We start from the raw sequence: 21,180 nt of genomic DNA on the forward strand, positions 1-21,180 counted from the left end.
ATGAACTACTTTTGTAGGGGAGAAGTTTGAGACCTTTCTACAGGAGGGCTATGAGACATAGTGCTGGGTCTGCAGCAGACCCCTCCAAGTTGGACAGGATGCATCATCAGCTGTATCTATGAATAGCTGCTGCAGTCAAAAGCAGTTTATGTCAAATCTCCCTGTGCAGTGTGTGGGATTGTGAAACAGGGAATTCCTTTAGCGGGGATATGCTGCAGTAAATTCTGTCTGCTTTCCAACGCTGAGCACACTGGTTCTAACCCTGTAACCTCCTATAGAAGAGGAGTAGAATTCAGTGCGAAATTGATTTTAATAATGAAATGTATTGGAACAAGTACAGAAAGTCATTCACAGTCAAAATGTCTAAATCATCATAGAAACCTTTTCTGTATTATGTGCAAAATTTGGTGCCTTTAAAAATAACAGGTCTGGTCCTCTTAACTGCACTTTCTATTACCTCTTTCTTGTGCCTGTTCTCACAGGCAGTAGCTTTTCCTTTATGACTGTCTTGCTGTGCAGGAGACCTAGTCTGTATCTTCAGAGGACAAAAAGGTGAGGAAGATGCTGAGAACAGCAAGCTGCTTCTGCTGATTTAGGGTTCCCATGCTGGCAGATGCTGATTACGGTGTGGAGAAAAGTCCCCACGGTACTCCTTAGGGGGAACAAAGGGAAATGTTTGTAACCTAAGAACTGGTTTCTGCATCCAAGAGGGGAAGGGAACTGCACCAAAAAGGGAAGTAAAAGTAGGAAGTGAATGTGCAGTATCACCACGTGAAGAGCCTGTGCTTCTGGTGCCTGCTGCAGTCTCTCATTTTCTGCCAAAAACTACAGGCAGGTAGTGAGCACTTGGTGTGAAAGTCTCTGCAGCAGCTGCAGAGAGGCCATGCTGGAGAAAGAATCAAGAATCACACTTTGGACAAAATGCCCAAATGTGTCAAATAAAGGAATCCACAGTCACCTGCCAAAGCCAGATCCTTAATGTTTGTTGTCCATCCAGTAGAGAAGATAGGAAGAAAAACTATAGAACTTGGTATTTAATCTAGTCTTAGGTAAACAGCTCTGCTACATCTCTTAATTACAGCATAAAAACATTTTGCTAGTAAAGCATATTCCTTGGGCTGAAATCTGGACTACCTGGAGTACTGGATACTCCCCTTAATATGTCCTTGAAGTTCAGATGTGGGAAGTAAAATTTAAACCTGGGATCTTTAGACAGAAACCAAATTTCTTATCTAGGGAGACTTTCCTTTCTAGAGCAAGCATTGCACAAGAAATTGATTGTGGGTTTGCTTCAGTCACAGAAATTGCTCTCTTTCATAAGAGAGCTTTTTAGGTTCTGCTCTGATTCCACTCTGAGCCAAATCCTAGGACTGATTGAAAACTGCTTGTTTTTAGGCTTGTCCTGATTTCAGTACAGTCCTCTCTTGACCCAATGTGAAGAGAGGAAGAATACCCAGTTGCCAGCAGCAACTATTTGACAGCAACCTCAAGAAACACTTTACATGTCTCCCATCATCTGCAGCAGTTCCCTCTGCATGGACAGTAGATAAATCTTGATGCATTGTTGGTGAGCTGCACCCTCAGCTCAAGCCCAGCCTTTCTACCATCAGCAGCCCTATGGTGTGAGGGAAAAGCAATCAAAGTAGTTGATCCTGAAGGGAAATGCAACTGGATGTAGCAACTGCTGGAGGCTCAAACTTCTCTGCCACAGTCATGGTGAGTGGTAATGTTTACAGTCACTTGAGAGGAGGAAAACTTGAAACTGGCCATGGTGGGAATCCCAGACTGGGTAAGCTGTATGAGGACCAGGGCACCAGACAGTATATTGGCTTCAAAGTTAAGGTCTCATTTCCTTACAGTAGCTCAGTTCTTTTTCTCAGTTATTTCTAAAGGATGTCACTTTTAGAAAGCATCCAGAAATCAAGTCCAGTTCTGTTCTGGGAAGTAAAGGCCAAAATAGAAGAATGCTGAGTAACTGAAGGTGCCCAATCATCCTTAGGGGCAACACAGCTCCTTCCTACTGCCTGGGAAGGAGTTGAAGCAACTGTCAGGCCTGCTCTTCTCCTTCATTGGAAACGTGCCGGTAGCCAGGGGGCTGAGACTGTATGCGAAAGAGTACAGTCAAGAGGAGAATGATAAGGAGAAGGAGAATGGATCCACACACAGCCAAACCCACAAAGAGTTCTGTAAGGGAGAAAATAAATGGTCAGCATGCTATCATCCAGACTTCCCCCTTCTGCCACACTCTGGTCAAGCCCGGGCTCACCTGTGTCATGCATGCTGCTCGATACCTTGCATTCTTGCTCCCAGTCCTGGGGAACAACAGGATCTGTGAGTTCCAAGAATCTTCGCAATGGGCATTTTTGCTGACAGCCAGGGATTGTCAGTGGGAAGGGTTCCTTCCCACTCTCATTCCGGTAAAACATCTCCACAGAGAAGTTACTGAAAATGAAACAGAGCAAGGTGGTTTCTTTTTCTCTACTTGAAGTTATCCCTTCCCAAAAACTAAGTGTGCACACCCTTTCCTTTATTCTGGTGTTAAGTTTTCCTCATGAGTCTTCCACTAGGAGCAAGATTGCATGCCCCAGGAGTGGAGCCTAGCCTAGGTATCAAACCCTCGAGGTGAAATCACAGCAGACATCTTTACTGCAGCCCTCACCCATCATCCTCTTGGTACAGTTCAAATAAATGACATGAGGCATATGGTGCTTGGATCTTGTTGTAGACATCTAGAGCCATCTGCAGTGCCACAAGTGTGGTGTCATGCTGAGAAAGAGGGAAAAAAACCAAATCAGTCACCCTTAGGGATGTGGCAGGGCAGCTCAGACCATAACAGACAAGGCAGTGCTGAGGGGATGTTATCCTTGTAACTTCCATCTGGAAAATGGGAGAGGAACTGTGCTGCTACAACTGTGGTCTGTGATGGTGCCAGAGAAGGGGAGGAAGTGAAACAGCCATATATAAACTGCACTGCTTTTCTGAGAACTAGTCTCTAGAGAGCAATTTGGAAGAAATGCTTGGCTTTCCAGGCAGTAGGCTGCTGGAAAGGGGAGACAACTGTATCTGCACTTTTGAAACATCATATTTGAGAAGCATCAACCCATCTAGCAAATAAATAGCGGCTCTCCAAAGTCTGCCAGTCTAATTCATGAGCCTGAGCTAACAGGAATAAGGACACATTGGGAATTTTCCCTCAGAGAACCCAGAAGAACGATGCCAGATACTGCATCTCCCACCCAGTCAGAGGCAAAGATGCATGTCCTGATCACTGCATGGGCTGTAGGGAAGCTAGAAAGGGTTAGAACTATCACCAAGCCCAAATCCCCTGTAAGCAGGAGGAGATGGCTAAAAGCCAGCCCCAGCTCTAACTTACCGCTGAATAGGCAAGTAGTTTTAGGTTCTGGTGGGCAGAAGCATTTGCTGCTTTGGTTAGATTTTTCCTGATGTGATCCAGCAGAACCCCTGAGAGGAGAGATCAGCTGGTAAGAGGCAAAAGCCAGACAGGGCAGCACAAGGCTCCCTCCCCAGAGCACTCACCGCCTTGCAGACGAGCTTTTTCTACCCGATTGTGGATCCCAAACAGAAATTCAAAACCAAAGTCTTTTAGTTCCTTCAACTGAGTCATGACTTCTGGAGTCACCCATCCAGGCAAATCCATTTTGTGTGCTTGCTAGAAAGAGAAACAGAATATTCATGTGCAGGTAACACAGGTCACAGATTAAACAGAGAAGGGGAGGGTGTCTGGAGATGTGCCCATACTGCTGTTGCTTTCCTACACTATTTTAAAAATGCAATATGTGCCTTTCCTGTATGTGTTTCTGACCTCACACTGCTATGCTGCATACGAAGAATACATGTGGGTTTTGATGTTGCTCCAGAAAATAGTAATGAAAAGAATAAAGATTGCAACCTGGGAGCTACATTTCTGTGAAAGCACAGCTGGAATGCAAGTATATTGTAATTGATACAATAATCTTAGGGCATTAACTTTACACGTGGCTAATTCTGCCCTGCAGATGGCATACAGTCAAAGAAAAAAACCAGATAAGCGAGTGAACACAAACTCAGGATTTCAGGTGTACCTGCACCTGTTCTCCTGGAGGCTCTGAGGGCCACTGAAAGATACTACACAGAGTTAGCAAGTGCTCTGTGGACAGAACAGTGGGATGCACCACTGATAAAGCCATGTACTCAAACCCAGGAGCCCGAGAACTGGGAACCAAGAGAAGAACTTGCTTTGCAGCCAAACCATTACATGAAAGGATTAGTTATAATGGCAGACAAACAGCAGTTGTGGTTTCCCAGCATTGCTACGAACAATTTTCTTTGCCACATCCCATTAGACTTCCGGAAGTTGAGGCTTAATATCCTTAAGGGCCCATTCTGTCTGAGCAGTTCAGAGAAATTCCATCAGCAGCTTAGATATTTAGTTAGTTCTTAATGAATTTAAGAGAATAGCTGGTAAGTTCAGCTATTTCTTGGACTTTTTTGTCTCCATCCAGATAGCAGAATGACTCTACTGGCTCAGGTGAGAAAAACAACCCTCTTCAGGGCACTTTTTGCATGACTTACTAAAAAGGAGAAAGACCAACGGAGCTGAAAAGACCAGTCAGCCTGAGGGTACAGTTCTGAGTGAGAAGCACTCTTTTCTTAACAAAATTCGGGTTTTGCTTTGGGACTGTGGGTTGTTCTCCAAGTTCTTGGGGATTATAGTGGCTGTCAGCTGGCCTTCCAGGCCCAATCTGAAAGCTCATGAAGTGACTCTTGAAAATTAAGATCTGAAATTCTTGATCTCTCTGACCAAAGGATATTTTTTTACCAAATGAAGTTGGTGATTGTTACAAGACAGGAGATGAGGTTTGTGATACAAAGGGCAGATTCACATAGTACACAGCAGCTCTGGATGGGAATATTCTCAGCTTGCAGCAACCCAAGCTGCTACTTTTCATAGAAAAGTGCTATTCCCTGCTGATTTATCTTTTAGACCCCCAATATAGTGCACACCACTGTATACCACTGCCAGCAATCAAAGCAGTCTTGCACACCCATAGAATTAGTGTGTCTCAGTGTCAAAATGCTTTTGTTTACTGTGTCCATAATTCAATAATTCACTAGTTTGACATGAAAGATCACGCTGTACAGTTATACTGAGAAACTTGAGTGTAACAACTTTAAATATCCTGGATATGTAACATTTAGTTTAGTGTTACCACAGCAGTTAACCCAATTTCTGATTTTGTTTAAGTCTTCATGAGATATGCTTTCAACAGAAATCAACTCAAATATAGAGTTTGGTGCCCCCATCCCAAATGGTAAAGGGTAACATCTATCTCTAGAATCTTCCTCTGACAAAAGAAAATAGGTCAAAACCAGATGTGAGTGAACCCCACTTAAATTAGGATAGCATTATTTTCTTTTAGATATGGCAATAAAATAAGCACAGAAAGAAAAGTGATTTATTTAAAGAACCAGAGAGGTAGGGGTAGCACCAGGAATAATCCTAATTAAGGTCCCAACTTAAATAATAAATTTAATGTTTCTTCAGTTTGCAGAGATCTCATTTCTACCCTACTGGACTTAGACTTGTCAAGAGACATCTAAAGATTTCAGATTGCAGTAATTTTCTAGTGACTTTCAAGAGATACATATTATGTAGGTGGGATTTTTTCTGACTCTGACATGATATATGTCTGAGCTACAGAGTGGGAGGTTATATGGTGTAAAAATAGGTAATTCTTGGCACATGCCTCTAGTGAGTGGGAGCTGTTATTATTCTGAAATTAGATCATAACTTCTAATTTTAGGGCAAAAAGTTGTTTAATGGGATTTTATAAAATAATTTCCACCAAATCCAGTGAATCCTGAAAACCAGATTCCAGTGGGTGTAAGATGATGGCCAGACTTACTTCACAGAACAGTGTGTCATACACACTCCATATACTCTCGAGAGAGATATCCCGGATCCCAGTCTCCTTTGCCACCATCTGCATGAATTGCTGTAGGTTGGAGAAAAGAGAAAGTTCTTCAATTTTCTAATCTCATACTGTATTATATGCACTGGTGTCCCTTCCCTTTTCTCAGAGCTCTGATTATATGGAAGTCATAACTACAAGCCTAGAACCACCTTATCTCATGTAAACCATCACTTACCCAGCTCTCTTTGGTCTTATTTATGTATTCTGCTGAGTGCCGTGTTTCAGTTTGTAGCTGTTCATACCGTGGACAAGGAGTCAAAGGGAACTTCAGTAGCTGGGCAAAGACAAGAGAAGCCAGGTCACCAAGAATGCTGGAGTACAGAATTTGCAGTAAACATAGACCACTATAATGAAACAGTGTAAACTGCCTCAAGTACTGCCTGCTGACATAGTCCTGATCATGTCTGATCTGCTCAAGTGTTGCACCTGACATGTTGAGTGAACCCAGCCCCTGAATTCTCTCATATTTTCTGAAAATAGGAAAACCTCTGCAAGGTAGGTCCCAGAAGTTCAAGACAATCTGAATCAAGACTATAGCAAATATTTTTGGACACTACACTACTTGAGTAGTCAATATATGTCTTTGAGATGAACTTACCCTTTCATCAGACTCAGGGACTGTGTGCACAGGGATAGGCTGCCAGGAGATGTTAGGGTTGAACATCTCTTGTCCTCTTGGGGGATACAGGCCTGCCAGATTGGCCTCTGCACTCATCAGCGTCCGATCACAGTCTGTGCTGCGGATGAAGATCTGCCAGGACAGGGACAGTGCATCATTACTAATGCTCCTGCAAGTGGTGATGCTCAGGCACAGGCTGGTGCACTCGCCCAGGAACACTGTCAAGTGCCCTGCAGCTGCTCATGGACAACAGGGGAATAAGAGTTAAAGGGACCAAGCCTGCTGATGTTGGCCTGGACAAAACTGTAAAGACACACGAAGGCAATCTGGTGTCTAATACTGGAGCTGTCTGGTCTGGATCAACGAGATACCCAGGTGCAGTGTGCAGAGGTTAGAGATAGAAAGGAGTCTGAGTCTGAGGAAGGGTCAGAGAAGAGGAAGACAAGGATGCAGAAAATTATGGGTACAGATAGGAAATGTGCTATATTTACAGAGCAGAACTGAGGCAAATACTCCTGCATTCTGTTGTCGGTTCTAGGAACGACTGACTGTGCTCAGGAAAAGAAATGGCTTCTTCAAGCCTCAATTTTTCCATCTGAGAAACAAAGACAAGAGTGATCTGACTAACAGGAGAGTAAACAAAAACAGGGAGGGCTGGGATTTTACCTGATCATTGTGGGCTCTTGGGATTAATGGGCCAAGACTTGACCATTCTAGAGCTCAGAAGAGAGAGCTCTGAGCCAGAAAAAAGGAGAAATGAGAAAAATACAGCAATGTTCAGGAGGTCAAAATGGCAAAACTTTAGTGTTCTGCTATCTGTGTACTGAAAACAGTTAAGGGGAAACTGGAGAAACTGGTAATAAAACAAGAGGAACAACAGGAAATCATAAAAGAATGTCCCAGGAAACAGCATGTTTGATCCGAAACAAGAACAAAAAGCCTGAAGAATGAAATATAAAGATAGTGATTTTTTTTTTAAGTGTTAGGAGGGAAACATAAAATACATATACTCTGTATAATCTCTCTCATGTGAAGTGTACCTCAGAACCTTACAGTCACAAGAAAAAAACTCAACTGGTCCTTTCTCTAACATCAATGTCTGCCCTCTTTTACCTCTTAACAGTGGCTTGAAAAAACTGACCCTGTACTCATTAGACAGATTTGCTTTTGTCCTTGATAAGCTCTGAAGAAATGAAATATTTTAAAAGATAAGGACCTAATTCTAGGAGTATCATAAAAACCCCAAGCAATTAAGCCCTGAGTGTACATGCTTTCTTCAGCACCTTTTGCCAGGCTCCAGCTTGTCGCTGAGTCAGGTGACAGACGGTCATATGGTGTCACCCAGAGGCAACACTTCTTACAAGGGAGGTTGCTCAACTTGAACGAGGGTTCAGGCTTGGTTAGCAGAACAGCTTTTGTTTGCACAAAACTTTGTTTGTTTTTCTTTCTCAAGCAAGAAAAGGAAAAGAGCTCCAACTTGCAGAAACTGTATATGAGTGAAGTATGTTTGTAAAGAAAATACTGAGTATAATTAAAGGATCTGTGTTTGAGCCAATGCTGGAAGTTTTGTTGATGAGGTAAATGTCAAAGAAGGGACGTAATCTGAATTGTGACAAACTGTGTTCTTACTGGGAAGCCTAGTAGGGGAGAAACAAGGAAAAGTGTATGGGGATTCTTAGTTTGCCCCATCTGTTCAATCAGCTTAATTGAGCTCAGATAAAATAACTGAAGTAGTGCAGAGCCTGTAGTGGGACAAGGGGCCTTGGCTGCCTGCTGTCCATCTGAACCAGCTTCTCATCTGGACACCAGTTCATGTTTCAATTGACTCAGTACCAGTTGATTATTAGCAGAGGTACTTGGGAGGATTTTTGATTTCCTTACTTTTCTTTATCTTTTATAATTTCACCTGTGCTTAGTACACAGTTTCACACGGTCTCTATGACTTTTTCCAAAAGAAACCTACCGGTTTCTCAAGAACTGTTATAAAGTGTGTGGACATCCTAATGAGAGAGAGAGGAATGAATAGCTTTGGGTAACTATAGCTGTCAATACTTTACAGTTGAAAGGAAATGAGAGGGTCATTGCTGGTCAGTAATTACTACTAATATTTACAGGCTCTGGTAAGATTGTACCTCAAGTGCACCGGGGAGAGCAGGGCCAACACGGGCTGCATTGCTGTGAGCTATTGTAACAGAAAAAAAAAAAAATCTCACAAGCTTCAGTAAGAAACAAATACCAACTACAACAAACATTGCTCTTTAGTTCCCTGGGCTTCAGAGTGGGCAGCTCGAGCAGTCTCACAGCTCTGGCTGGATTTGCCTTCACATCCGCTGCGAGGGCAGCGCTGAGACAGGGTCGATCCGTGCCCCGCGGCCAGACTCAGCACAGAGCCTGCGCTTGGGCCCTTCTTTTTCCTGCAGTGGGAACGGGCTAAGGAACGAAAATACTTGGGAGACGAGTCCCGGCGCCGGCGTTTCCTTTCCCAAAGGAGCCACCCGCAGCCCCGGCCCGCCGAGCCGCGAGGCTGGCACTGACCTCCTGCCGCCGGTACGCGTCGCTGAGGAAGTCGCGGTAGCGCCGCCGCAGGGCCTGGCCCAGCTCCCACTGCTGCCGCATCCCCACCTGCAACGGCACCGGGCGTCACCGGCGGTCCGGACCCCGGCCCGGCCCCCGCCGCCCGCCCCGCCTCGCCCCGCACCTGCGTGAGCTGCCCGAATCCCTGGGGCCAGGCGCTCTCCTGGTGCGGATCTCGCGGGAAGGCCTTGATGGGCGAGCGGTCTCCGTGCCGGTACACCTGCGGGCGGCACCAAGTCACCCCGGCCCGGCCCGGCCATCCCGGCCCGGCCCGGCCCCCGTACCCCCGTCCCCCTCACCAGCGTCACGAAGCGGAGGCTGCGGGCCCGGGCGGGCGGCGGCTGCAGACACAGCGCCAGGAGCAGCAGGACGGCACCGCCCCGCCCGCCCGCCATGGCGCTCGCACACCGCCCGGAACCGAGCGCCGCGGCCGCCGGCCCGCGCGGACGGGGTTCCGCAGCGCACAGCCCCGGCCGCGCTCCCGGCGCTGCGCCCGCCCCCGAGGAGGAGGATCTCGGCGGCGGGACAGCCCCGCTCGGCGCCCTGAGCGGCCGCGTCGGGCCCGCGGGGCCGGCGCTGACCTCCGCTGTCGGCCCTGCGGTGCTTCGCCCCGGAGGCGCTCGGTAGGAGCGGCGGGAATGAGGGCGCAGCGGTGTCACCGCCGCCGCAGCTTCGCTCGAGGACGCGAGGTTTCGTAGCGTTCTGGCGCTGTGCGTGTGGTCCCGGGCGAACTCGTGGGCAGGAGTAGGGAAGGAGGCCTGGCACGCAATGCCCGGCAGCCGTGGGTCGCTAATCGTCGCATCTCTCGGGTCAGCCTCAGGATGCCCGTGTGGAATGGAAAGCTCCTGCTGCTCCTGGCCCTGGGCAAAGAGGCTGCCCAGCCTTGGCAGGTTTTGCCCGGTTTTGGTTGTTCTTTACGAAACTTAGTCGAATTAGATGAGTGTGAGACGAAACCCGGCTTCTGCATCGGCATCGTTGGCCGAGGATCTCGTAGGTGCCGTGTTTAGAGAAAAATCATAGGCATTTAAACCAATTTAGTGCTACTTAGTATTTATCTCCACTAAGAAGTGCATAGAGGGCGGTGAATGAGGTTCTCGGCTTTCTCTTTTTTAAGAAAAGAAGGAAACATGGCTCTCGCGTTTGCAAGGAAGTCTTGGGAGGCATGAATTTGCAGCGTCAGAAAGTTGTGTGTAAGGTCTCAATAATTCAAGCCAAACCTTATCCCAGAGCAGCCCCCTGCATCATAAGCATTCGAGGCATGTAACTTGAGGGTGCCAGATTGTTTGTGAAGCAAGCGGGTTATTTCAGGACAGGATTGGTGCAATACACGAGGCTCAGCTGGACAGAATAACGTGTTTAATTTGCTCATGCTCGAATGCTTAGTGAATTTAAACTGAATTACGTTTCCTATCTGTAGGACAGCACGAAGCCGCATTCTTTTTTTTTTTTTTTCTTTGTTTACCGATACCGCACCACTGAGGAAGTTCCTGGCGAGTGCTGGAAGGAGAAGGTTCTCTGCGGAAGGAGAACGCGCGCTGTTCCTGCGGCACCTTCTTTGGGATTGTTCTGTCGTTGCTGCTGGTTTTGCTCCGCCGCTGCGGGCTCGGCTGCGGGCGGGCAGGCGGCGAGGCCGGCGGGAGGGGCTGCGGTCCCGCCGCCCGGGAGTCACCCGCGCCCGGAGCCTTCGCGCCCCGCGGGACCCGTGGGGGCGGAGCGGGGCGGGCGGCGCCTGCACGTGACCCGGGTCCGCGTGACATCACGGCAGCTCCGCCGCGGCGCCGGGAAGAGCGCCGGGAGCAGCGCCGGGAGCAGCGCCGGGCCGGGCCGCCCCTCCCGCCCGCGGCTCGGCCACCGGCGCTACGGGGGGCGGCGGCCGCGCGTCGCCGGGAGCCGCGGCCCGCGCCGGTAACTTTCCGCGCTGGCTCTGGGGGCGGCGGCGTCTCCTCCTCGCCGCCCGCGGGGCCGTGAGTCACGGCGGGGGACGTGGACGCGCCGTCCCGCCCCGCGGCCTGCGCCGGCCCGAGAGCCGCCGCGTTCCTTGGACCCGGAGCCGGCGGCGTAGCGCCGCCCGCCCGCGCCGTGCTGCCGGCCGGGCCGGGCCGGGCCGAGCGGCGCTGGAAGGTGCTGGAAGGAAGAGGGACGGCGGCGGCCCGTCCCGCTGAGGCACCCGTGGCCGGCGGGGTGCGGGCCGGGCTGGCGGCGTCACCCGAGAGCGGACGGGAGGGAAGGGGTCACTCGGCCTGGGTCCGGAGCCCAGCGCCGGCCGCGATGCGCGGTGTCTGCCGGCGGGGACCGAGGGCGCGCTGTCGGAGAGTCCCTTTGCTAAGGGGGTCGGAGGCGTTTGGGAGCGGTGTCAGTTTCTAGTGGCTCTTGTGCATCTGAAGAGCCCGGGTTTCTGTCTGCCGTCTCCGGACGTGCTGTCAGGAGATGTTTACTTGCTTTGTGGTAACTTGTTAGCTTTCCTCTGCTCAACTTTAAGTTCTCTGTGTCATTCACCTGTTGCATCCTGTCAACCCAGGTCACGAGTTTTCTAGGGCAGAAACTTTTCTGTACGGCTGTTGGTTTGCATGGTGCTGTTAAAAGGTAACTTTGCTTACATTGGTGGTTACTCTTCATTGTGCCGTTTCACTGAAGCTTATGCTGCTGAAGTCCACAGATCTGTCAAGACAGGATTTCGTTATGGGCTGGAAGCAAACCTTGGATCACCAGTGAAAGAGAAATGCTCTGCCTCCTGAAAATTCCTTCCCTTCTTTTCTTTTTCCTAAAGGGACAGCTGGGCTCTTCCCTGCAAGGCTTTTTTTGAGGGAGTCTCCAACACTGAGTCACGTTTCTGACTAACAATTTGGATCGCTGTGTGTCAGACAGTTTCTGGCTATGACTGCAGGTTATGTTTGTCTGTAGGGAAGAGTCTTCTTGGATCTGCTTCGTGTTCCAAGGTACTTAGAGTTGATCTTCTGTTCCTGGGTGTCAGAGAGAGGGCTATACCTGACGACAGACAAAAGAAAACAGAAAACCTGGATTTTATTTCCTTTACTGAGTGGTGGGCTTGATTTTTTAAATTGAGTCTGAATCAAAACATAACCCCCTTGCTGAAGTACAAAAACATTACTTATATTTTAATTAGGGAAACAAAAACTGTTTTCAAACAGCCAGTTGTTCCTGAGCTCTACCCTTCTATCATTTGGGTTGTGAAACGAGGGCATTGGACGTGGTACACATTGTGCCAGGACCAGGTGGAGATTGGCCTTGCTACACTTCTTTGTCACCACACCTGTGGTATATTCACCAGAAGATACTGCTGCTGCAAGGCTTGTGAGGGCAGACAGACTTGTGGCTTCCTGTTGTGACCCCTTTTTGGAGTCTAGAACTTGCAGTGACACTTCTTTCTCATACATGAATGTGTCCATGCATTCTTTTTTATACAGGAAGGTCAACTTTTGCAGGAGAAAAGCCAGGATGAAAATATTTAACAGCTTTCTCCCAGACCTCCAGAATAAAAGGTGGAGGAAATAAACCTAAACTAGCCTGAAGGGGGATAGAAAATGGGTCATTGTGGAGCTGCATGGGAGTTCTGTAGCTGCCAGAGGAAACTTGCAGCTACTCATGTTGTGAAGGGATGCAGGGAGAAGTACCACAGCAGGGACTGTATGTATATAAATTGCCTAATCTAAAAAAATAGGGACAGGAAACTTTATCACAGAATTAGTGTGTCCTGGCAGTGTGCCTGAGGTTGCTCTCGCTTGCTGTTTCCAGTTACTGCTGCTGCAGCTCGCTGTGCCTTGTCAGCATGTTTTCCTTACCAGCTGGCTGTGCAGGGAGGCAGGGGGAGGCTATGCAGGACAGGCGTGCAGCCGTACAAATACACAGCAGGAGTTTGCTGCCTTGTCCCTGTCTTACACCTGCAGGAAGAGTTGTGTTTCCAGTGTGGTAATGTGCATTTGATTGCTCTTTCTTTTCCTTTTTCTTGGATTAGTACTCGCAACTCGGCATGCTTGTTCTGAGGTAATCAGAAGAAATTTTGCTGTTGTTGAATGTTAGATCAAGTGGTGATGGTCTCACGTCTTAGAAATATGTCTCTTTTAATTAGATGTATGGCTGTCAAGACTGACAAGTTTTCAAAATTTCAAGTTTTGAATTTAAAAATCTTTTAACTGTTGCTGTTTTTCAGAAGTTGTGATTCCATCTCTCTAAGGAAGAGTATAGAATATAATGTGCTTTGTCTTGGGTGCATTGAAGGATGATCCTACTTTCTGCTCTGGAGGCAGCTGCTGTGAAAGTCTCATTGTTGCAGCTGTGTGGGTCTTTGCATGTTGAATAGGAAAGCTTATCAGATTGTTTGTCACTCTCCCTCTTTTCCCTCCCCCGCCAAGTAATGAGATTCTCACACCTGACAGCCTTGGAGAAAAGTCAGTCTTCCAGAACAGTCATAGGCGTTCCTGCCCATTGTGGTGGGGGTTGAACTTACTGGATTTTTTAGGCCCATTCAAAACCATTTTATGATTCTCTACAAAAATACCTTGTTTCGTTGGGGGAGAATATTCTGCTGATCTTCTGTAGGATGTGTTAACGTGTTTTCCTTACAGCATAATAACTCAGGAAGGCAGTCACATTCGCTTGGCTGTGGAAACTGTCTCAGTGTGAAGGAATTTCATCTTAGGAGGGAATTCAGGAGAGTGTTTCCTTCTGATAGGTACAGGTTTGCATTAAGGCTTATAAACAGGTTGAACTTGGTCATTAGATCATACTTCTGCTAGTATACAAGTACTGTGTTTGACTTAACATTTTCATTGTTGTTACTTCATCTTTGAGAGATGTGTTCAATATTGTTAAATGAAAAGAGGCCGTCCATGTTCAGTCAGACCTTAAAAATATATCAGTTAGAAATGATGCAATGGCTTTCTTTAGCATTCCCATGTCAATTTTGTTCTGTGACTTCCTGCTTGTAACCAAATACTTTTTTTTCCATATTTGGAACATTAGACAAATTTCTTTCTTGTGTTCCCACCAAAAGGGAGACACCACTAAAGCTAGTGTAACTTGTACTTTTATATCTGGGGATCTCAAAACCAGATTTCCTGTAAAGCAAAATTACTCGCTTTATGGAGTGTCACAAAGAAAATGTTAAGGTGATTTACATAATTTTGGTGTAATATAATAAATCACTTTGAAGTATGCATTGTCAATGTCTTCAACAATCTTATTTGGGTAGAACAAAGGTTCACTAAGGTAGTGCACAGAGGAGAGCAGAGCATTGCAGATCTTCCCAGTAGGTTTAAGGAGGGGAAAAAAAATATTTATTTAGTGGGAAGTCAGTGAAGAAATGAAGAGAAAATGGTAGAGGATGAGAAATCTAATTCTTGTTTTGAGCAGAACTGAAACTAGTGCCTAAGTGGGAGAACTATCTTGTGGGATTCAAGAATTGAAGCAATTTAAAAGCCGTGTTGCAGAGTCAGGTTGTATTGTGTACTCATAGAAACCTCTCTGAGATGTAAATAAGGTGTTAGGTGAGTATTAGACTGATTGCTAAAGCACATGACTGACAAGAGAGTAGGTGTTTCCTGGCATATAAGGCTTTCTAGTTTGTTTTAAGATTTAAAAAATATTGGCAAATACGCTCATAAAATTTCTTGAAACCAATAGGGCATGGAAGTCATACTCCAGGGAGTGGGGCACTGTTGGCCCACTGGTCCTCCTGCAGCTATGAGGCAAACAAGGTCGATTGGTTTAAATCAAGGCTTCCCACTTGCTGATAGAAATCATGATTAAAGTTAGTGATTTAAATAATTCATTTAAAGTTTGTTTTGCATTTAATAATTTCTTAAAAGGTAGCTTTAGAGTAATCAGTTAGGCTCATCTATTACTGCTTCTTGCCAAACAGGACGATACAGTGTATATGCATACATCTATTTATGCTATTATATCACAGTAGATGTTTACATTACAAAATGATCAGTTGTAATTACTAGGTGAATTTCTTTCCTTATGACTTGTAGAAAACTGCACTTGAATAAAAAGGTCAAATCAAATATGCACTGTTTTCTACTTATACTATAATCACACAAATCATGCACTGGATACATAAGAGAAAATATGCTTGCTGGAATGTGCTATTAAATAACTGATTCTGTAAGGGGTATTTAGTATGAAATGGTTAGTTTTGGTAATCGTCTCTTTCCAGATCTTAGAATGAGCATAACTCATTGTTCCTTGTCTTGTTTTAATTTGGATATTGTTAAGAGAGAGGTACCTCCCAACCATTTTATACTGCCTGCACCAGCTTTGAGGGAACTGAACTAATTTAAAAAGTGGATTGAAGAAACTAATCTCTCTGCCTTTTTAAGAAAGAATTGTTTTGTACTGACTCTGCAGACTTTGTGACTTTCTTGAGTTTAGGAGTTAGACTTTTTAAACATTATTCAGTATCCATCTCCTGCTTGAATAGGGTCTGCATGTGTTTGTTTAAATGGTTGTTTTAGATTTCATCATAAATTGCCATTAACTTAGAAAATAAATTAACAAGTGTAAAACTAATTTAAAGGAAAGTGTTTGGAATGTAAATAGTCTTATCTAGAGCGCTTATGAAATGAGTGCGGACAGATAGGTTTCTGTAGTATGTCTTGGTTGCCACGGACATACATGCAGAAATGGGCCAGCCCCCAAAGGACTCCACATGCCTTGCCAGAGATTTTTGCTGGAGGATTTCACAGCCAGAGATGCACACATAGTGGCTTTTCCCATGTTTGCCAGCAGAAGCTCACATGCAGCTTTGTGTGGGCACATGAACTTGCACTGGAACAGCCTTTGGGACTTGCTGTGGTGGTGCATGCCTTGACATGCAGGCACACATGCACTCTCAGAGTCCTGTGGGCAGCCCTCAGCAATGTGCATTAGCTTGCATGAGAAGTGCCATCGAGGCAGGACAGCTCAGCTCAGCCAGCTGCAAGCTCCAAGAGTAGGAGAGGCTGTCACCTGGCCCTCAAACAACAGCTTTGTGATTCCAGCCTTCTGGTTGACTGCTTCCCACCTTTAGCCGTTGTGTGCAGGAAAGGAATAATATGCTGATTTCTGTGAAAGGGCTAGGAAGAAGTTCAAAAGAATGCTTTTGTGTTTGCAGCTGGTAAGATGGATATTCTCAGGCATCTGCATGTCTGGACGGGAAGCCAGGTAAGGATATGATAGGTAAGGATATGATTTAAGGTTCATATAACATGAGGACAGGCAAGGTTGCACTAATGCACCTTTAAGGAAGGTGTTAGAACCCCTTCCTTAGCAAAAGAAGAGGGAACTTCTGTTGTGAAGAGTGTTTTAAAATGAAAAATAAAAACCTAAAATGTAAGATACAAAATAATTCTAGATCATACAAGGTAGTCTCTTATCAGATTGTGTCTGAAAAGCAAGGACATAACTTTCTGGCCTTTATGGGACTGAAGAAAAATTGTTCCTTGGTCTGCAGTAGGCTCTCAAGCTGCTGTTTGTTCTTGTAGAAATTGAACAGGAGTGGAGAAAGGAGAAACCTTTGCCTGAAGAAAACATTCATTTTCTCCCTATTGGTTGTACTTCAAGGGCATTTTCTAAAGTGCTTCTTTTGGGCAGCAGACTGGGGGTGAAGCTTGAAGAAAAAAAACAAGGAGAGACTTCAGGCTTTTTTATCCCTTGTTTCAGTATCATCTTCCACTGCTACTCCCTGATACTTGCTCTGGGTGGTGCCTTTAGCAGTGTCCCAGAATCAGTGGGCCATCCACACCCTTCTTCCTTGATACAAGGATCAAAATAAGAAATGGAGCCACTTGTTGGCTTAGTCCCATTGCCTACTCCCACACACTTGTACATGTGCTGGATTTTGCAGCCTGGATCTTGGATTTGCACTTACTTCTGAGAAGTCAAGGTTATAGGAGTGCTATGATAGGATAATGCGTGCTGGCTTCCTCCAGACCCTGCTGGAGCATCAGTCTTTGCAGGATCACTGGCTTCTCCTTTGTCCATGGGTCTTGTGTGATGGCTTCCTTCTTGTGGCAGGGTTGTGCCAGAGTTGGGAATAGACTGCACTCTTGCAGCAGGATGCTTGTGACAAACTCAGATGGTTTGATGGTTACGTTCTTTTGCATTTCTCTGTTAAAACCTTTGTGCAGACTTTCAGTCTGTTCTGAGCTATTATTGGGGCAATAGGAAAACATTGGTCTGTTAGCACCTCTGGTCTATTTGCACCTTGGTACTGCACTTTGTGCATGGATGAGGGTAAGGCCTCCTGGGTGCTTGGTGACAACCTGTGAGGAGAATTGGTGGCTCTGTTTCCCCTGTGGTGGGTGTGCCGGCAGTGCAGCCATTTCACTGGCTGGGGTTGGAGTGGTGGATTCTCTCCGGCTCTGGACTGTTTTCGAGCTGAGTATTTGTGGTGATGTCAGGCAGTGTGAGAAGGGAACATGACTTGGCAGGACAAAGTCTGCAGAAAGTTCAGCTCCACATTTGGCCAAGAGCCTTGAAGGCAATGAGATTGACACACACATTCTGTTACACAGCCTGTCACACGCCCTCTCACATGCTCCCTTCCTGTCACACAGATCCCTTTATCTCATTTTCAGACCTTTAACCCTTCCCTCCGAGCTTCTGCTTGGTGGGTTTATAAAACTCAGAGAAGTCTTTCTTACTTTGTTGATACTGTACCTTGTAAGGGTTCAGTTGCAATGACCCCCAAGGCAGAAATAACCTATACAGGCCAGTATCCAGAAGAGTAGTCAAAAGCAGGGCAAGTTTACTTTGCAGCAAAGCTCTTAATAGTCCTTTATTCTGACCTGCACCCCTCTGCCAGTCTTCATTGTGTTTCTTGGCAGCTCTTCTGATCTCTTTCATTGCTCTGCTGCAGTCTTCTGGCTGATCTATGTTTGGATATGTACATCTGCAACCCTGCCTCTCTCCTGCTCTTCTAAGAGCAGTATTAGCAAAACCTGACAAAACCTTGATGATGCTTGAGTGGGGAATAGACTACCAGTCAGGCTTACTCTGAAGCAGTTTAAAACTCTGTTATGGTATTCCTCTGATGTGTTCTTTATATGGGTATTTCTGTAGTACTGTAATTTCTTCCTGACCTCTGTGCTACATCTAGGGATGATCCTTCTATGAATGGGAATCAGTGCTTTTCCCCTACTGCCCTGAAGGGAATCTTAATGAGTTTCCTGCCTGTTTTGCAATCCAGTACTGTATTTCTGGTTTGCCTGTGAGCGGTAGTATTTGTTGTGATTGATGCTTTTGAATGGAATGGTGCTTGGATATAAGGTGTTATATAGACAAATTACTAAGAAGTTGTTTCTCAGAAGCAGTCTTGTATCAGTTATGGTGATGTGCAGTGTGCTGATGGAAGTACTGGGGTGGGAGGAAAGAAGGAAGTCGGAAAAATGAACAAACAATTTTACTGTAAGCAGCCCTCCCCTTCTCTTCTTTCCTCTTGTGCCTCTCTTCTTCATGTCCTCTAATTTCATAGCTGGTAGAGGATGGAGAAAACCAGTTTGAAAGAGAATGTAGTCTGGACAAGGGCTGAAGGCTTTTAAGTTCTCTTTTTGTTTATCTTTTTGGCTTTGCCATGATTTATGCTATGCCTTTATGTGTCTTTTGTCATAATGTCTTTCTGATAAAATGGTGCAGTTGCTTATTTTTTGCTTTTACCTGTTTTAGTAACTCAGTGCAGTTAGTGGACTGTGCCATGTTCCTGTTCAGAGGAGTAAACAGCAGTTTGAGGTTCAGTGTTGAAGGGATGCACTGAGGCAGCCTGGGGAGCAGAGGAGATTTCCCTTGATAAAAAGTGCTTGGTTAGAATAGGCCAATAGGATCATGAAATATCGTTCCCTTACTGCATAGTTGAGATGAAATAATTTTTTAAGGAAACAATCAGGTAAAACCCAGTATGTTGTGGGATTATCTATCACTACTATTTTCTGTATGCAGAAAAAAGGCCTGCAGTGCTCTTTTCTGAGCATAATCTTATTGGTCCTTTTATTCCTTAAGGACTAGGTTTTGCCCTTTTCCCTGGCATTTCCACTACCAGGATGTTATTTTGGTGGGTTTTTTAATGTGTTTTTTTTTTTTTTTTTTTTTTTTGTTTTTTTTTTTTTTTTTTGAAAGTTCTGCTCTTTTGCTTCAGATTGGAAATGGCACTGGGGTGATGGGGTGACATCTCAAATCTGCTGTGAATCAGACTCATGTTTCCCTGAAGCCAGGCTATAACATCTGTGGGACTAAGGGTCATAAGGAAGGAATGCAGGATCCATGGTAGAGTTTTTGTTCTGTAATATGGTGCTCCCAGGAAAGTCCACAATTATTGAAGGGAGAGGCTTCTCTAATTCTTCCCACTCTGTTCCAACTCCTATGCAAGCTGCATTAAAAAAAAAACCGGTTTTTTGGACCTATTTGGTTATTGTCATTGCTTTTCATCTTGGTGACACTATTATTTCTTGTCCCTTTTTAAATTTGTTCTCTGGGAAGACAAAGGAAGCTCTGGGTTATAAAACTGTTGCTTCAAGGAATGCCTGACTCTTTAAGTTTTGCATATCTATGTGCAGAACAAGATATTGATGGCTGAGTAAATATAGAGAAGGCATCCAGAAAGAAACTGAGTCTGTGGTCCTGTTTTCCATAATGTCATGCAGTGGCATTTATAAAGAAACAGAGGTGGTGGGGCCAGGTTGCAATTTTGGCCTTCAGGTAGGATGTGATGAGCTATTGCTGCATGAAGGGTAAGAGCTGGTCAGCAGCAGGATTAATTGAGCTGCAGACACCTCAACTTTAATTTTCCAAACTGAAGGGGGATTTAGTTAGCAGGTTATTTTATAGTAAGAAGTTTTGATGGTTGCTTGAACACTTTTTACTTTTTTTTTTTTTTTTGTTAGTAATGTGTATCTGATGCTGTGGTTAGAAATGTGAAGGAATAACACTATTAGCTAATACAGGGACCCTAGAAAGAAAAACAGACATGTAAACCAAAAACACATTTGCATAGATACATGTACTAGGGGGAAAAGGACTTACTGCTAGGATAGCTAAATTTGCTTGGAGAAATTGAGTACTACTGGCAAAAGAATGTTGTTTCAAATTTAAAGTGAGTTTCCATAGGGAAAAATTGCTATTACAGTTGATGCTGACACATTCTGTGGACAAGGACCCACCCAGGCTGGATTCCTACCGTTCTGCTTCCCCAGAAGTGGCACAGAGCTGCCCCTTTGTTTTCTGTTAGCAGGAAGGGGCATCTGCTCTGGGTGTTTTGTCCTCCTGGGAGGAGCACAGATGGAATTTTTCCTGTAGGAAGCCCCTATCAGAGACTCAGTTGTGCTTCCTGCCATCTGAAGGTTGGTGCTGATAGTGGTGTTGAGCTGTCAGTGAGCTGGAGTCGTGGCCAGGCATAGGGGATTATTGCAGTTCAGCTACAAACATCAGGTTCTGCTCATGATCATCCCTGTGAGTGCTGCAGAAGTTGGTGTCCCTCTAAAGTGACTGCTTTGTCTCCTCCCCATGTTGAGAAACTGGCTACACAGCTCTTCTGGCCAGACAGAGCTGAGAAGGGATGACTTGTTATTTTACAGGATGGCTTGGAGGGGAGGATGGAGGGATGCTGCTGTTGTCACATCTTCCTTGCTGTAAGCCTGTGCATACACTGGTTTTGGCCATTCCTGAAGTGGCTATACTCTAGGTTAGCCAAAAGCTTGAAAGCTGAGGTGACAATAGAAAGCCTAGAAGGGGTTAGAGATTTTTATTATCCAGACTAGGGTTGTGTTGCTTTCCAGAGCTCAAAGGAACTTGTGTCAATGGCCTTTTAAAGAAATTTCATGGCAGCTAGGTGGCTACATCACTCCTGATACGACTTGTTATTAATTTCCAGTTCATTAACCAGGGAAAAAAGTCTTCTTACCATAATCCCTTCCTCCCTCTCCTTGTTTCCCTCCCCTCTCTCTCTTCCTTCTTCTCACTCTTCGCCCATCCTCTTGTCTGCCTCTTGCTGTTTCCTGTTGTCAGAGGGACTAATATTTC

General features: G+C 45.6%; 2 protein-coding genes across 8 annotated transcripts in view; one reads left to right on the forward strand and one right to left on the reverse strand.

Annotated features, from left to right (window-relative positions):
• Positions 1-291: 291 nt before the first annotated feature.
• ACP2 (acid phosphatase 2, lysosomal) lies at positions 292-9,595 on the reverse strand. The gene is made up of 11 exons (XM_021533336.2): positions 9,468-9,595; positions 9,293-9,388; positions 9,130-9,216; positions 6,574-6,726; positions 6,151-6,249; positions 5,907-5,996; positions 3,538-3,670; positions 3,374-3,462; positions 2,660-2,766; positions 2,267-2,442; positions 292-2,184 (listed from the first exon to the last, which is right to left on the reverse strand). The coding sequence occupies exons 1-11, from the start codon at positions 9,561-9,563 to the stop codon at positions 2,048-2,050; spliced, it is 1,263 nt and encodes a 420-aa protein (XP_021389011.2). The 5' UTR covers positions 9,564-9,595; the 3' UTR covers positions 292-2,047.
• Positions 1,580-21,180, forward strand: part of NR1H3 (nuclear receptor subfamily 1 group H member 3) — a 38,800-nt gene continuing 19,199 nt past the window's right edge. The window contains exon 1 of one of the 7 annotated variants that reach the window (XM_031505028.2): positions 1,580-1,716. The gene's annotated coding sequence lies outside the window, so the exon portion shown is untranslated. Of the gene's footprint in view, positions 1,717-9,663; positions 9,858-10,033; positions 10,059-10,995; positions 11,074-11,705; positions 11,752-11,777; positions 12,105-21,180 lie in introns of those variants that run through there. The other 6 variants (XM_021533337.3, XM_021533341.3, XM_021533342.3 and 3 more) reach the window with 6 other exon arrangements.

Source organism: Lonchura striata, chromosome 6 (genome assembly GCF_046129695.1).
Source record: "Lonchura striata isolate bLonStr1 chromosome 6, bLonStr1.mat, whole genome shotgun sequence".
NCBI classification, from domain to species: domain Eukaryota; kingdom Metazoa; phylum Chordata; class Aves; order Passeriformes; family Estrildidae; genus Lonchura; species Lonchura striata.